Source organism: Antedon bifida, chromosome 7, assembly GCF_963402885.1.
Source record: "Antedon bifida chromosome 7, ecAntBifi1.1, whole genome shotgun sequence".
NCBI lineage: Eukaryota > Metazoa > Echinodermata > Crinoidea > Comatulida > Antedonidae > Antedon > Antedon bifida.
Genome location: NC_136232.1, coordinates 25,148,261 through 25,167,240, shown reverse-complemented (window position 1 = coordinate 25,167,240; position 18,980 = coordinate 25,148,261). Strand labels below are relative to the sequence as shown.

General features: G+C 31.7%; 1 protein-coding gene across 12 annotated transcripts in view; it reads left to right on the top strand.

Annotated features, from left to right (window-relative positions):
* LOC144848745 (liprin-beta-1-like) overlaps positions 1–18,980 on the top strand; it is a 119,966-nt gene that overhangs the window by 10,182 nt on the left and 90,804 nt on the right. For all 12 annotated transcript variants that reach the window (XM_078705618.1, XM_078705614.1, XM_078705616.1 and 9 more), the window contains exon 2: positions 11,740–11,946. In XM_078705618.1, the coding sequence (XP_078561744.1) occupies positions 11,871–11,946 (76 nt within the window). In that variant the 5' untranslated portion in view covers positions 11,740–11,870. The remainder of the gene's footprint in view (positions 1–11,739; positions 11,947–18,980) is intronic.

Genomic DNA, 18,980 nt, shown 5'->3' with positions numbered 1-18,980 from the left:
CCGAAAAAAGAGAATTGGAGAAACTAGTCGTTTACTGTAGACCTACACATTAAACTCTAAAATTGTTTCATATTGAAGTAAAACACAAACAATTTTGTTCGCTTCATTAAATTATTATTATTATAGTTAAATTTACAGAAGATTCAAATAGATGGTTAAATTTACTAGAAACATTGAAAGTGTTTTACAGTTTTGTTTGATGATAAATTGTTGGTTTTGCAATATTGACTCGGTCCTTGTTTCAATATATAGACTCTGTATGTTTACATTAATAAGATCGGATGCCTACTGTGTACAGAAGCCATTAAATTACAATGATATATCGTAACTTGCTATACTGTAATTACGTAGAGCCTGCTTGTTGTGAAACTCGTCTAATTTCAGGCTAGTTGTAGTAGTAGCTGCAGGCTAACTGACCTTGGCAGTGACCTATTCCATATTGTGGCTAAAGTTGTCCCTTCAGGCCACTACTATTGGCCTTGGCAATGACCACTTCCATATTTTATTTTGTTTCCATATTGGGGGATAATGATAACGATTATTATCTTCCCGCTAGGGATTCATAAACAGTCACACTTTTACAGTTCTGTTACATCCACTGAATTAGATTCATGCTGGAGGGAGTTAAGAGTTAGTAGTCTGTTAAAACATTAAGCCAGATGCTATTATGTATAGGCCTACTTTAATATTTGTGACCCCTCCTCACCCCTCCCCATTCTAATGTATCTTCGAGAAGGCTATCCGACGCTTCAATGATTCTTGTTTGATTCTCTGTATGTCGACAGATTTTCTAACAGGACTAGCTTGAAATTTGCAATTTCTAGTATTTTAGTTTTTTTAAATTTAATAATGCTATACCAAAACTTAAAATAAATTTAGTTTATTAGTCTATTTTGTGCCTAGCTTACCTGGATAAACTGACAATAGCCCTTTATCCTTGAAGATATAGATATAACTCAAATGTTTATTTGATTAAAAAATAAACTGATATATATTAGGTTAATTAAAATTTGATTTACAAAAGAGCAAATTCTAAAATATCAATTTGGAATTATCAGTTAAATAACATTAATAATGTTTCCTTCTCCATAGTAAATTAAATTGATTGACTAAATAGCGACCGATTTTGGTAGATAACGCAAAAACCCAAATGCTTACAAATGTCCTCTGACCTTGTATATCATCCATAATGTTATGTCACACATCCCTATGCAATGAGCCTTTTTATACAATCTGTCTAGCACAGCAGCAATAATTTGATGTTTTCTAGCCTTGGCTGTAATTTAAAGATAATGTCTATTTGCACTTTTTAAAGTATATACTAAAAATCAAATTGTGTATAAATTGTGTCACTCTAGAAGCAACGATAATCTTATATTATAACCTTCAATATTTAGTTTTTCCTTCATAATTTCATCTGACAATGTTATCCTTTTCTTATGAGTTACATTCATCAGAATTTCTTCCTTCTATATTTCCAGTTCTCATTTCCTCAGATTTAAAATGATTAATAGTTACATAATTATCATGTCATATCATAGACACTCTTTTTAAAGCAGAAAACCATATAAGGAATTGTTATTGTCTTTACATGTACCACATGTCAAAATCCACATCATTTGATTGGTTGAGACTTGGTCCCCTTATGATAGGTGTAAAGCTTTATCTACACTAAACTAGTTTGACAAAAAAGTGTAATGTACCCAAATATGATAATGATATGCCCAAATAAGGTAGTGATATGACAGTGCATCATGTCCATGTATGGACACATCACATTTATTTGTCACATAAAGTTTGATAGTATAGACAGAGCTTAAGAAAGGGGATTCTCTGGAAGAACAACCTCCTATTCAGGCCTCCTTCCTCCTCCCCCATTCTTGAATCTTCCCCTGATTTCAAGTGATCTTCTTAATTATACCAATGCACCATACTCAGTCTTCCCTGCGTATATCAAGTTCAGGTGTGAGCGCCTTTAGAGTATGCGCATGTTATTAATACGCTCATTGAAATGCGAGATATGTTTTTGTTAGCAAGGTCAAAATACCAGAACTTTGACTTTGTTAAACTTGATTGGTTGTGATTGCATTTTAATTTAATTTGATCACTGGATATCGTGTATAATAGTAAAAGATAATTGTAACATTCTGTATTGAATATACTGTATTTTGGAGGTTCTTGGTTCGAATGTTTTAAATATTCTCCAAAGAAAAGTTCAAGATATAACCAGTTAGCCGTGATTAAGAATAATATGCAAATTTATATTTTATGTGATCTAATATTAGTTACTTGTGAAACAGATATTTGGCAGGCGATGGAACCCCTATTAAGGGGGAACCTTTGGGACCCAGCAAAGTGTCCCCTTAATAGGGGTGTGTCCCCTAAATAGAGGGGTTGGCTCCTAAATAGAGGAGTTGCCTCCTATATAGGGGTTGGCCATAGCAGCTTTCAATACAATTATGTTCCCTGATTCATTCTCTGTACTGTAATACAATAGCATAATTTTTCATTGCTAAATTAAATTATAAATTAAAAATAAATTTGTTATATTGAGTGAAAGGTTATTAATATAACCTGTGTGATGTACAAATAGTAATTTATGCTTTATGGATATTGATTTTCATATTTTTGTTATTATGCTAGTTTTACATTAGACACTAATTATATACACTAATATATTTGATGTCTTTAAAATCAATAACATGACTGCCCTTATACAATAGTTCATTTTATTCTTAGTGTTTTATTATGGCAGTATATTGCAATAAATTTTCTAGTTATAAGATTATTATTTTTTGTTATATAAGAGCAGAATTACTCAAATTTTATGTTGTAATCATATTTTAATAGTTTAGATTTTTTAGTATTCAAAAAATATGTGTGTATATTAGTATGATAAAAATTAATAAATACTGCAGAAATTACAAACATTTGCTACTTTTAGTCTTGCAATGTAATAGTACTGACTATGGTAAAGGTAAAGTCGGTGCTTATCTCCATTTCCTTAGCGTTTGGGCCAGACTCCACTCCACAAGTGTGTATATTTGTGGGGGGGAGGGGGGGGGGGGGGGGGGTACGCCACTCCTCCCGCACAAACGAGTTTGATTTACCTTTCCAGTACTTTTTACATACCGGTACCCATTTCTATCACCTGGGTGGGGAGGAACAATGTGGATAAAGAATCTTGCTCAACACTGCAGTGACCGGGTTGGGCTTGAACCTGACAACCTCTTGATTGCAAGTCCAATGCTCTAACCACTGCGCCACAGTGCTCAACTGACTATGACTGAAAATAATTCCATGTTCAAGTATAATCCCACCCCCAAATTCTGGTAAGATTTAGATAAATCCAGTTGTTAATGTAATCCAAATATAATCCAACCCTTAATTTTCCCCAAATTTCATACCCAGGCTCCTTGGCCTGGGACCATACTTATAGCGTTATCTCAATAATTATTTCTATAAATTTATTGGATTCATAATTTTGTCATAAATTATGTTATATTTCATCTGAAATTCCATCAAGCATACCAGTCATAAATTTATTAATTAATTATCATAATTAATAATTCTCACCTGGCTAGTATATCACTGACCTTGAACAAGATAATATGTCATTGACCTTAAGTTGTACACTAATTAATTGATGTATCCTTTGTAATGCATAATTGACTATATAATTCACACAGTTAATAAATGGTAATGAAAAAGCTATAAAGTGGCATAATAAATCTTAAATTAATTATTGATTTTGTATAAAGGAAATCATTTGTACACTGCAGTGTATTCTGTGAATAGTATACTACAGGGTTTAACATTTCTAACATCATAGCATTTGGTAAGAAAATTATTAATTATATATTAATTAACGTATTGTAGATGGGGAAGTATTCTATATATTTAAGCTTAGAGGTTGCGAATTTTCTTTTTCCTTTTTCTGTTTTTACGTTTTTTTGATGAATGAAATATTTCCGAAATAAAAAAAATTGAATTAAACGTAGGTAAAAATGTCAGATTTTACTGTTCGAGAAACCGGTTTTATTTTGAGTAAACCTGAATATGCTGAAATGTGGTCTTGTTATAACCGGTTTAAAGAAAATAGAAACGAGCCGTGTCGCATCAGGTTATCTTTGGCGTTAGATCATAATTTTCATAAAAATATTACATATTTTGCGTATGTTTTTAAAGTAAAGTTATAAAGGAGCTTACTTACCATACTTTTGACAATTTTATTGTAGACATTTCTAAAATCGAATTGTTTTGTTGACGCGATGAAATACGCATTCTCGCACTTTGCACCCAGCTGTAGAGCAGCAGCAATTTTACACAGATGGGTTTATTTGCAAAGACATGGTTTGATACACGGTCATTGCTCCAAGTTTTTGTTTACTGCTTTTGTTCAAAAGGTTTTAGAATTAAGTATTGTCTATGTTGTGTCATTATACAAGTTGTTTGTCTTTCGCTATCCTATTCGGTGTTTTGATTGCCAAGAAAAACGATAGGCGAATTCATTCACTATCTTTCTTAAAGGTGGCAATCCTGTTCACAAGACGAAAAATATACACAAGATGCTCTACATTAATTAACAAAGTCTTATTACAAGTCTTTGGGAGTGGAGTTGTATTGTTATTGTCATTGGAAAAAATCCTGACATGACAGGACTTGAACCCATGACATCATAACCACCAAGCTACATATTTTGTAGTCCAAAACTATAGACACTGATAGGTACACTGTGTGTGCTGCACTTTAGCTGCAATAAAAGTAACAAGTTGATGACCGAGGAACAAAACGTTACCCATATATAAAACTAAAAGGTTCTGGCTTGTGAAAGTTATATTTATTTTATTCTATGTTCTCACTGAGCTCAGATTCCAATCTGATAGCCTGATAAAAAAATTGGAAAAATGGGTGTAGTGATTATTAGAATAAAGTCATCCATATATTCATCTGGATACGGTACAAAATGTACATTGTGAATAGAATGTATCAGTTGTTGATAGAAAAACACACAGCCTAGAGTTTTCTATCTAGTCCAGGTTTAGCTTGAACATACAGTAGCTTAACTAAATATTTACTTAGGTATAGGGGCTATTTAAAATCGTCATTCTACAAAAATGAATGACTGGTAAAAAGAAAATAATAGAAAGAAATCTTGAATAATATGTATCATTGAATTGTATCAGTCTTATAAAAACAGTGACTCAAACTCACAATGTGTGTATTCAAATAGTTGTGTGTAAAGTCAACAACAAGTGAATACACCAACTATTCTCGCGTTTCAACACGCATAACTGAATCCCAACTCTGGAACAACTTCCATACGCGCATAACTAAACTCCAACTCTAGACCAGCTTAGATAGATAGATAGAAATCTTTCTTTATTCTGGATATTCATTCAATATTTGTATCAACACGCGCATAACTGAACTCCAACTCTAGAATGGTATCAACTGGCATAACTGAGACCGGTGTCAAAATGCATAAGTGAGATGGGTCTCAACACACATAACAGAGAACGTATCGATGTGCGACATTTTTTTCTTGTTTTTTTTTTTTTCAGTCCAAAAGTTTTACATTTTAAAATTAAGTATAGAATTTTAACAAAGATAGTTTATTTACCATATGATGAGCATAACCTTATCCTGGGATAAATTAAGCTTAGATTATAGGATATAAACCAACTCCCAGAGATAGATACTATATTCTGATTATTGTATGCTTTTTGGTGCTAGATCAATGCTGCGCCTATGTGAATAATCCATGGTTGGATAGGTGACTACATTTTTGTCCTTTAAAAATAAAACATCTGGCCAATCTATTATTTACCACTTAGGATAAGAAAATTGAAACGCTTTGTACGTATACAGTATGTACTGGTATTAAGACAATCTGATTGCCAAGTGTAGGTATATTATCTTGATTGATTTCGTATTTGTTTCAGGTAATTTTAGCTATGAATGGTTCATAACAGATTATGTTTTTTGAATACAAATCCCTCATAAAGACAGTTAAATTTGACAAAACAAAACTTGGGCAAATTAATGTGTATTATTAGTTCTACACAGCCAATTTTTTAAATTAATATTTGTGAATTTTAATCAATATTTCTTTATGAATATCACATTCATCTGAATATCACATTCATCTCAAATGCACAATCCAAAAAAAAAAAATCATGCAGAATAATGACAAAAATGATTTTAAATAAACAAAATAGGAAATTATGTCCAAGAAAGAAAGAAAATTGCCTAAAAAATATAAAAATGTGGTTGAATTAAAACTTTTAAAACTATACATTAACTTGAACTGAAAATAAACAGGTAAAAATGACCTAATAGTGAGTTTTCCACATGGCCACCCAAACAAAGAGAGTGCAGATTCAATGACCCGATTGTACAAAATCTGAGTCAATTTCTTAATATAAAGACTTCATTGTGAACTTGTCCTTATCAAGAGCAGCGATCATCATGTACACACTACTGTGAAGGTAGGATTGCGTTTGAACTTTAAAATATTGCCCCAGCTTATATTTAATTGTTAGTTATAAAATACTAGGCATTTGGGAAATATTACGTTCAGTAATGGGCTATTCAGGCTTAGTTAAATTTACCCCGACAAGTTGGTTACATGGGCATTGTCATTGTCAACGTTGGTGGGTAGGTACCAACTTACCTGACCTTAAATGACTAAGAACGGCCCATACTGTACTACTAGTTCCTCAGAATTTCACATTCTTCTTTATTTACCAATAGCAATAGCATAAGTACAGTATATTGGAGCAAACAATAAATAACTTTTGCTAGTCGAAGGTTTGCCCCATACTAACAGCTATATATATCAATTAAATTAACAACATCATTTATAATAATACTGAACTAAAGTGGTTCTTGGTTAGACTTTCTTAGAAGCTCTCTGTGGAATTTTGGGGTTGAAAGTCCATAAAATTGATATTTTTTGTGTAGTGTTTCTGTTTTCAGTGGTAACAAGATTGTATGCCAATGTTATTTTTATTGGTTCAAATTCTGAGAACTACTGTACTGGCAGCATGACAATATTTATAAATTTAATTACCAATTAAATTTGTTCTTTGTTGTATGCCACTACAAAATTAATTTGCATACCATCCTGAAAACGTAAAAATAAAACCTTATGTTGTGTTACGATACTACATACTACTGTTACGCATAATTGATTTAAGAGCGACGGTAAAAAAAGCCTTGTCCATCGCGGCGCGGTACTTACTGAAGAGTGACGGTTATTTGAGATTGAAGATATTTTGAACATTTACATTAACATGGATATTGCTAAACTGCGTTGAGATTTATAGCATTGAGTGAGGCATACAATATCAGATGTGTTATACTTGTATATCTCAGTGCTAAGTCATATATTCTGATTTTGAGTAAAGAAGAACCGACGTTCTTGTTAATGAGTATTACAATTATAATATATGAGCCGTGTACTGAATAGTAGGTTGTTTTTTATGTCGTAATGTCTTTTTTAAACTTTGAGAAATGAGCACTTGTTTTTTTTTTTATAAAACCTATTTTAAATGTCAAATATTTTCTAATGATAGTTTTTTTCAATTTCAAAAGAAAATGGGTTAAATAACTTCAAGAATTTAGTAAGCTAATATCTGTTGAATTTCTTGAAAAAAATTTTGTACAACAATGATAGACCTTTGCAAGAATGAATAACATTATCACTTTTACTAATTCTTGCAGTCTATTTTGTTCCTAATTTATACCTGGATAAACCGACTGTGTTTCCTGAGGGAGAGCTATTATACAAAAAGATTCTTGCAATATTGGACCAATCTAACAACCAAACCATCAGGTTGACATGCCCCAACATACTCCCATCATTTCTTTGTGTAACATTGTTTATGATACAAGCTAAAAAGAAGTGTGGTAAGAATTCTCGATCAACAAGTTTTCTAAGCTTTACCATGCTTATTTGAAAAGGTCTTACAAATCGTATTTGTGGACTTAAATAAGTGTCAAAGCGTAAAAAAAAGTGTGATGCCAAATATGGTAGTGATATGACATCATCATGTCCATATATGTGCACATCACATTTTTTTGTCGCATAAAGTTTGATAGTGTAGACAGAGCTTAACAAACCACTAGCATACCATTTGTATAATCTACCACACTGTCTATACACACAGTATGTTCATATAGACACAGCCCCTCTTTTGCATTCTAAGTTCTTTGCTTTCCTCTTATATGAACATTATCATCTACTGTGCATTCAAGAGTTGTTGAACATTTTCAATATACACTCGTTGTATTGTAGTCATTAGCTACAGGTATGAAGTACCTACTTGATGCAATACCATTATAATAGAAACATTATTTAAACTAAAAAATCAGTTAGTGTCAAGTGCATTTAGGTATAGTATACAATCAAAGTGGTTTCACCTTGCTATTTAATTTGTCAGTTTTTATTTGAAAAGATAATTTCCGAGTAACATTGTCCTATTCATTATTTAATTAAAACCTTATATTAAAACCTCCATATTATTAATTAATCACATATGTTTTTCACATATTATTTTGTCTGAAAAGAAAACATTTTAGCTGAGAAGGGAAAAAAAACTTAGTGCACTGACTGGTTTACAGTTAAAAGTCCAACCCTCTTAACTAAGAAAGTGGGATTTTTGGTTTACAATGCAAAATACGGTATTTTCTTTTTAGTAATTATATGGAATTTATGTGAAAATTGTCTACTTAAAGTTTGGTTTATTTTTAACCAAAAAAAATTTGTTTTCATGATACAGCAAGCGAGTATGCAGCTATTGAGTCTAACTGTCTTTCTGTATCTGCATACGTTTTTTTAACATGTACAGAATGACTTTTTGATTTGACAGCTGCATATTCCAATAGTGCATCATACAAACAAAATGGCACTATTGTCAGTGCACTAGGAAACCAAAAAAAATATAAAAAGAAGAAATTGGTGTCAATAATGTTCTCTCTTTATAAAGCTAATCAGTCCCAAAGCATCATGGGATTGAATGACATCGCCTTAAAAGCAGGTAAAAGCACAAACACAGTGCAATTAAAGCTCACTATCTCACCTGCGTTAATTTGATTATGACGTCAAACGCAAGATTTCTACTGATGTCATTGATACTATAATTAGACCTAATAGTATTACATTTACAGTGCGATATAACAATTAGCAGGATAAAATCGAGAATCAATCCTTTTACCTAAAACCATTTTGTATCCAGTAATCTGTTTCCTCTACAACAGGGCTATACAAGAGACACAGGTGCGTTTTCAGCCTAGGGCATCGTACGTATTAGTGTAAGCTGATTAATTTGTATCAAGGAATCCCGCTGCAGGTATATAGTAGTACATATTGAACCTTTGACTTAATGTCAAATCTAGAGGATGAGATTCATTGTATATTGCCAGCTAACTTGGCTCTAAATAGTGAACATAAATACATTTATCAAGTAAAACTATTGAATTTCTTATAAACCATATATGCCATGCTTGGATCTTGTGTTTATTTTGAAGGTAAATGAGTTGTTAGAAACTCATTATCCTCCCTAGTATTTTCAACCAGATACTCATGTAAGCACTCGGCAACCCAAATAGTTTGATTATATAAGCGAGTCAAATGGCCGAGCGGTTAAGGCAGGGGCGCTGTTTACTGTACCTAAAGAGCCAACAATATTGGCAAGGGTTTGAGGCCAAATCGCTCCTAATTCTGGTGGTGGAACAAGTCTTCTCGGATAAGGACTATAAACCGTAGGTCCAGTGTATATTATTAAGTCCAGTTATATTAACCTGTTTGCACTTTAAAGAACCCAGTTCATTATTCGAGACGAGTAAGGAGTTACCCCGGTGAACTGGTTCACAAAATAGCCCCTGTATCAGGGTGATTACCACCTATCTAATAGGACAGTTGATTAATTTACTATTGGTAATCTGGCCACAAGAAAAAAATAAAAAATATGATTATTATATTATATTGTGCATAAAACACAATAATGGTACCAAACATAATTGGTGGATGAGTGCATAGTACTTCGGAGATACAGTAGGCTTAATTTTATTCATTTTCTTATAATGGAAGTATGTGTAGTATAAAATTTATCGTAAATTCACGTGTCATTTGTATATCAAACACATTTTTGAAATGATAAAGAATATTGATCGTGTAATTCTATACACTGCTTGTATTGGTAGAAAGTAAAGTGCCGACAACATTTAACATTTTATTTGTCATCCAAGAATGTTATATTGAGCAAGGAATCACGTCTGTGGATAATAAAGAGTGAGGTTATTCTCGCTTCATTGGAACAATTTGTAGATTGCATTTTTCTGTTGATTGGATGAATAAATTACGCTAACTTGGTTTGTTCTAAATCTCACTTTTTTTGGTGACTATTTTGTCATGAGGTAATTTCCCGAATGATCGTAAAATCAAAACAGTAAAGTCAACTTTCCCAATACCAGACTCTCTGAAAACTGGAAACTCTCCTAATACTAGACTTTTCTTGAAGTCCAAACAGTTCAAAATTTATTTTTAACATTAAAAACACATTCCGAATACCAGATTTCTGGAAAACCAGACATATTTAACCAGCCCAAAGGTGTCCGGTATTGGGAGAGTTAACTATACTGGGTTTGGTCTAATACTGTAGCATTCCTGCTCCCAACTAGTCATCCAGTCATAGAAGCACTGGTGAAGAAAGTCTATCTGGTGGCTAAACATCGGCTTTAGTTGACAGAAATTGACACAAAAAATCTCATCATATCTTCAGATTATTTCGCCTGCATTTTCTTCTGTTTGTTTTTAAACTATGATAGCTTCAAGAACTTGATCATTTTTAAGGGTACCTTGCTAAGTTAAAATTACATTTAGATAACATTTCAGTATAGAAAACAGTTATTCAGGCCAAGAAACATCTGGAAATGAGCTATAGTGATGAATTTGCTTCTGGGCCTAGTTAATAAGAGACAGTATTACAGTTTGCGCCTAATGTTTCTATGTTAAAAGAAATTCAATGAATGAATTCAAGTAATATGTACCATTTTAGGAGAATTTAATATTTCAGCATCGCTACAAAATCTTAAGCTCTGTCTACACTATCAAAGTAGTTTGACAAAAAAAGTGTGATATGCTTAAATATGGTAGTGATATGACATCATCATGTCCGTATATGGGCACATCACATTTTTTTATCACATAAACTTTGATAGTGTTTGCTTGGATGATTGTAGGTCACATGATATTCAATATATACTCCATTGAGCCCATGTGAAAATAAGAGTGTATTTTGTTTACACTGATTTGGGTGCAGATTTGAATTACAGTATGCTTGGCCATTCTTGTTATGCAAAAATCTAGCAAATTCACCTCATGAAATAATGTTCTATTTTTACTTCATGAAAATATTTGTACCATGAACTCATCAACATTCATTATTTGTATCATTTATTAATATCACATGATACATGACAAAATGACCTACATCTTAAACTCTGTCTACACTATCAACTAGTTCGACAAAAAAAGTGTAATTTCCCAAATATGGTGATGATATGTCCAAATATGGTAATAATTTTAAATCATAATGTCCATATATGGGCACATCACATTATTTTGTCGCATAAAGTTTGATAGTGTAGATAAAGCTTTATACATTGTATGTTCTTCATGTTGCAGTCATGATGTCATTTTATTTACCAAAACCTATCTATCTACTTCCTCAGATTTCACTTTTCATTGTGTCGTCAATGTCACCCCTGTGATCTTTACCAAGCAGAAACGAACCATTCAGTTGTCTTCCATGGTTTAACATTTGAGGATTCTATACGTAGCTAAGTAACGGTACTCAGTCAACATGACCACGAGTCTTGGGGCCGATGCGAGTGAAATGCTCGCTGCTGCTCTGGAGCAGATGGACGACATCATTGCAGGTAAGAATATAAAAGCACTAAACTATTAGTTGACAAAAGTGTGATGTGCCCAAATGTGGTAGTTATATACCCAAATATGGCATCATCATGTCCATATATGGGCACATCACATTTTTTTATCACATAAAGTGTGATAGTAGACAAGGCCTATGAATATTGGTAGTAGGTCTTTACAGAAACAAGGTAACTATAAACACCCACTCTGCTAAACTGCTAAAACACTCCAAAGCTATCAGTTATTTTCATATTAAAACACCCACCTGCTTCCATCATTTATTTTTTAATCGTTTATTCAAAATTTGCTCATTTTGTTTTCAATAACAACGCACATTACAACATCAGTACTTTTATTGATTATTTTTATACAAGGAAAACCATTTGTTTGAAAGAAAGTTGAATTAAAACAAAATATACTTTAATTGGCGATATCAAAGTAATTGCAAAAACATGCAATGGATTTGATATTTAGGTTAATGCTATTTTATATCTATTATTAAAAATAATCAATTTATCTTCATCTAAATGTAAAAATGAAGATGCATGACAAATAGAGCATCTATATTTGATATCACCAGAGTACATTAAAAGTTACTGTATCATTACATAATCGTTTAGTATGTCATTTTACATAGGAGTAGGCGAAAGGCTTCAGTGAATATGATATTGATGTTTCTATACAGTACAGAAGTTGTTGTAGAGACTTTGTATTTGTGTAGAATATCAAATACCTAGTACAGTAATAAGTGCTATTACAATAGATGAGAAAGTGAGAATGGGTGGGGTATGAGGAAAGGTGTGGTGCCATCTTACCACAGTTATATTGCTAATACATTGTCATATCATGTCACATTGCAATATCACTATACTTATCACTAATATTACCAACTATTATTCATGACCATTTAATAGCATGAGATGAGACATAATTTCAATAATTACCAACATCATAAACATTTATTATCAATAGCATTAACAAAAAAAAAAAACCATCATCAACATCAGTTAGTATCATCAGTATCGCATTATCACCAAATCATCTTTATCATCATTGTCATTAGTATCATTAAAATCACATTGTTACCAAATCATCTTTATCATCATTATCATTTGTATAATTAAATCACATTGTTACCAAATCATCATCATCATCATCATTGCATCATCATCATCATCATTGCATCATCATCTTCCTAATCATTGGCATCATCACCACCATATAATCATCATCATCGTTTCATCATTTTCATAATCATTGGCAACATCATCTCTTGTGTTACCATCACCACTGAGGAATACTAACAACCATGTTTCTAAGATGTTAGCAGCAACAACTATAGATTACCAATATGATTGCTGCTTGCTTTTATTGGATTTAATTGCAATGCGCAATGAGCTTAGACCATGCTGCATTTAACCCAATGAGCCTAGCCTGAAACTTGAGTACGTCTCTCTAGTAATTTGAATATAATTCATTGATTCTATTAAACTCCACCTCCTTATATTTCTTGTTGTTATGTTGCCTATGATTATCAAGGTCAAACATGTTTATTAATTTTAATGTCCTTGAGTACAAACTAAATTTTGTATGTACATAAAGAAGAGGATAGTTTTGTATGTAAAAAATAATCCAATTTTTTGTTAAGTTTAGTTAATCAAATGTAGGTGTAAAAACACAGTAGAACCTCCTCTTTTAAAACACCTGTATTCAGAGGACACCATTGTTCAGGGTACACTTTCTTATACTATAATTCAGGGTACAGTTTGTTTAACAATGCCCAATCCCTATTCAAGGAACATCCCAAAGAGACAATTTTCCATGACACAAATGAGGAGCATTTATAACACTATCCCTATTTATGGAACATATCTAAGGAACACTTTGTTCGATCCTGGAGGTTATTCCCTAGAGTATGTAAATGTAAAAAATATATATAAAAATGTAGATGAAAAGGAGAAATATAATGATTAATGATTTTTAAATTAAAATATTTGAACCAAAAACTGAGGAAATTTGGATCAATTGTATCAAGGCCCATAGCTGTAGCTCTGCATAAAATGATCAACACACTGCAATAATATTTATTATTTGTTGAATAACTTGAATGAAATCAAATCAATGTGTAATTTAATTTTAATAATGTTTTTGAATGTTTAATAATTGTTATTGATTAATCATTATTTTGAACAAGAAAAGAGAAGTGAGCCCTCTTTAATTTGATGAGCATAATATTTTTTCATAACAACTTTAATGCTTATTTAATGACATGTCTACTGCCCTCGGGCTGTTCATAATCTTTAAAACGTAAAGGAAATTATGTCGAAGTAGACTGATTATTAACTATTAATGCGTGTTTCCACAACAGATGTATTTTGTATTTGATCATGCTTGTAATCTAAAGCTCTGTCTACACTATCAAACTTTCTGTGACAAAAAAATGTGATGTGCCCATATGATGATGTCATATCACTATCATCATATTTTGGCACATCATACTTTTTTTTTCAAACTAGTTTTATAGTGTAGACAGAGCTTTAGATGTTATGAATATAACATTAATAAAACCTGTTTTTAGAAAAGTAAAATTTACACTAAAGTATGTCTTCCACTTATGATTTCTTTTTTATTTCTTTGATATTTTTTATTTTGTATAAAATATTTTGAGCAATATTTTTCTTTGTGTTCCTAACTGCATACATTTTCCAGACAAAAGTTGATTAATAATTCAAAAGCAATGCATTTAAAATTTATTTTTAAATATTATGTTTCACTAGCAACCTGATAGACATCTAATATTACATCATATCTAATTTACAGATTCATAGAAATGCAGACATGTTTTTTTTATAGATTTTACAAAACAATAGATTTTTTTCACAGATAATTTTAAGAACATCTTATTAGTTGATGGAAAAAACAGTGGGTACCGAAAAATATGAAAATTATAATTATAAAAACATATTATGCAAAACAAAAATACAAATTAATTGTATACCAAAAATATTAGAATTATCAAGAAATGCAACTTACTGAACAAATCTAGCACGAGGTTTATAGTTGGCTTTAAAAGTATTTTGACATTAAGTTGAAGTTTTATCTTTATTCTTTGTCAAGACTGTCAGATATTTATCTTTTCGTTAAAGAAAATATTTAATTAAATTTGACAGTTGACGTTAAATTGATAATTAAGAAAATAAATAAATGTTGACAAAATTCAAGATAATATCGAATTAATTGGAATAACGTTGCTAAACATTTAAGGCTAGAAATTAAACCAGTTACTTTTTAGTTTAAAGATATATTGTCCCCTCTGAAATTTAAAAAAAAAAAAATTTTTTTTAATATGCCATTATAATGATACATAATAGTGATTCACTTTGACCAAAAATTGGATCGCAAAAAAGTGTATTTACCTGATAAAATGGAATTTAAGGCAAAAAATACCTAAATTGTCTGTCAGACAACAGTTTTACAATTAAGAGTTTCTTTTGTATTTGTAATATTAGTGAAATAATGAATAAAAAGTGAATAACTGTTTTGAAACTGCAAAATGGCCTATTCAAAGTCTAATTGTAATAATCTTCATTTTTCATGTTTTTGGAGGACAATACATCTTTAAGAGTTAACTTATGGTGTAAGACTACTAATGAATAACTAACCTTATACTTAATACACAGACTTAAAATTAAGATTGTTTTCATTTTGTCATGTAATTGTAATATCTACTTCCTTATTACTAACTAACTTGATAATTAATGAGAGGACGTTAATTACGTAGAGATATCTTTTTCTGGTACAGTCTAAATGAAATAATTATTTTATATTAGTTGAAGCATAATGATTTAATGTTATTAATTTACTTGTCTACTGTACACTATTTTTTAGGTAAGGCTGTAAAATTTGTCCTAGTTCAGGGTTTAATCCATCTGTTCACACTACCCGAACCTGGTTTACAACTTGTTACTTTTTGCAGTGTGAAAAGGGTATTATCAAATGTGCTACTGTATGATCAAATGAGCTACTGTATGATCAAATGGGCTACTGTATGATCAAATGGGCTACTGTATGATCAAATGGGCTACTGTATGATCAAATGGGCTACTGTATGATCAAATGGGCTGCTGTATGATCAAATGTGCACGATATGATCAAATGTGCTGCTGTTTGATCAATTAATAGGTACTGTATGATCAAATGGGCACTATATGATCAAATGTGCTGCTGTTTAATCAAATGTGCTGCTGTATGATCAAATGGGCACTATATGATCAAATGTGCTGCTGTTTGATCAAATGTGCTGCTGTATGATCAATGTGCACTGTATGATCAAATGTGCTGCTGTATGATCAAATGGGCTGCTGTATGATCAAATGGGCTGCTGTATGATCAAATGTGCTGCTGTATGATCAAATATGCACGATATGATCAAAAGTCTGTATGATCTTATACTATACTTATATAATAATAATAATACTTTGCCCTATTTGTAATTTATTACTGTAGTTTCAGACATTACCAGTAAAATATATTTAGAAAAAAATTACTACAACATGTAAAAACTGATAAAGACTCAGAAGTAGTCCCAGTGGGACAGTCATAAGTGGTTTGACTAGAGTAATGAAATACTTATCACACCTCTCCCTGCAGTTCCACTTATAAATATTGAACTTTAAAATTGAATAGTTCATAGATTTTTATTGGTCGAAATATTGTTTTTTGTTCTTCCTGAATTCTATATCTTTTTTTCTGCATAACGCCTTAACCCTGTCTAGTCTCTCAGTCTGTCTGTCAGTCCCTAGTCTGCCTCCCAAGACATTATATATTATTTCTATTTATTGGTGTTTTTAAAAGAGTTGGTTCATAATCTATTTTTCTGAATTTCCGTTTACGGCATATAGTCTACTGTTGTATGTTAATTAACCTATGGTGGCAGGGTGTACCAGTCGTGTGACTTTTTTCTCTAAAATACATTTTTTAAAAGGATATTTACTGTATTCCAATAATCAGGTCAGTTAAAATAAACTGCATGATGCTATATTTTTTAATTTCCTGCTTTTGGACTAATTAATATTATGACGAATGCTTGGTCTTTCTTTCAGCCTGTTTTAAGACTTTCATGTTTCTTTAAATTGTATTTTATTAAATCCAGACTTATCCAAGCATTGTTTTTTCAATATCTAGTACAGTAACCTGTGTGTCCCTTGAATAGGGATGTCCCTTGAATAGAGGTTAGCCAGTAGTGTTAATTAAAATGTATTTCCTCTTGGAAAAGTGTCCACTTAATAGACCTGTCCTATAAATAGGGCTGCCCAAAGGAGGGTTCCACTGTACTACATATTCCAAGTTTGTAGGTAGCAACGTGAACAGAAACTTTGAAAGCTAAAAGTGAAACGAATGAATGACGACGACGATCATGTGGTTTCTGTACCATGCCGTACATGAAAGAGATACTTTCTACTCATAGATAACATTCGCACTTTAATTCCAGTAGTTGCAACAACCCGACGGGATACTGGAACAAACTAATTGAACATATCCGTTAGGTTTAATCCATCCGTACACAGGCTATTGGCATTATTGGATTTTCCTTGTGAAATTAATTTTGCTTTTTTCTTTATTAATTTTAAATACAGTATAGGGTACAACCCGCTATTATTAACAATATTTAACCAGGGTGGCCCAATCAGTCAAAAAGACTGGTCTCCCTTAAGGGGACACCTTTAGGATCTAATGTAAATTGTCCCCTTAATAGGGGTGTTGTATAAATAGGGGTTGGTCATAGTTTTAAACTGGAATGAGGTAATTGAACATCTGTTCCAGGGTGAAATTAAATGCTTTTTTCTTTATTAATTTTAAATTCCGTATAAGATAGAACCCCCTATTAAGGGGACACCTTCAGGATGCAATGTAAGTGTCCCCTTAATAGGGGTGTCATGTGAATAGAGGTTGGCCATAGTTTTAAACCGTATATATTTCAGGCTCTTCACTTGCAATGTTTCCCCTTAATGATAATAAATAGGACTTATACAGCGCATAGCCTCAATAGTAATATTGCTTTCAATAGGGTTGTCCCCTGAATAGTTTGTCATTGTAATGCAGTCTTCGTTCATATGGAGTATAATCATGTTATATCCTCAAGCGTCCAAATTCGTTCTTAATTTGGTTTCTATTTTCATGAACTGTAATTAAAAGTACTGTCACTCTATTCAGGAACTTTCCCTTTAAACTTACCTGGGAATGACTTCCTGTAAAATTTTATGTCATCTTCGCTCTTCGTCTGTGTGTTCATAAAACGTGGTAAAATTAGATTGAATTGCTCAATTGTTTATTATTAGTCTTATACACAGAAGGTTTACCAGAACAGCTGCTAATTATTGGAGAGTATCACATTTGAAAGAATTTACAATTGTAATTTGTATTATTCAATTTAAAGAGGTATTGTAAAATGTTTTGTTTACAAGCTTTAAGCTTCTGTAGGGTAGGTTCACATTGAAGTTATTTTGTAGGAACCATCATGATATGGCATAAAACTCATACTGTAGCTAGGAAGTTTAGAAGTGTCACAACAATACAGTAGTAGATATGTCTTATATACAGGGATACACCTGTAGTTCTATGCAAATTACCCTTTTTGTTCAGCTTCAACACTTATCATTTTAATACCCATAAATGTAACAGTATACTTAGAATGTACTCCATGTTTGTTTTGAAACAAAAGAACAGCAGCACGGTAACAAGTCTCCCCTGTTTAGAAAAAAGAACCCCTCTTTAAAAATCATGGCTACGGCCTTGCATCTTTATTGATTTCGTTGCTGGATCATTATTTTATTGTTTTTATGAATGTTTGTTATTCTTATTTGAATATTTTATTTCTAAGAATAATTGAAGGTTGCTTTATTCATAGGATGTGATATAACCAGCACAGTGACATTGCAAGTGACATTGATCAAATCTTTAAGTGACATTTATATCTGTTACTTAATCTTTCAGTGTGGGATCAATTCAGCTTAATATTAATCTCGATAATCCTTTAAAT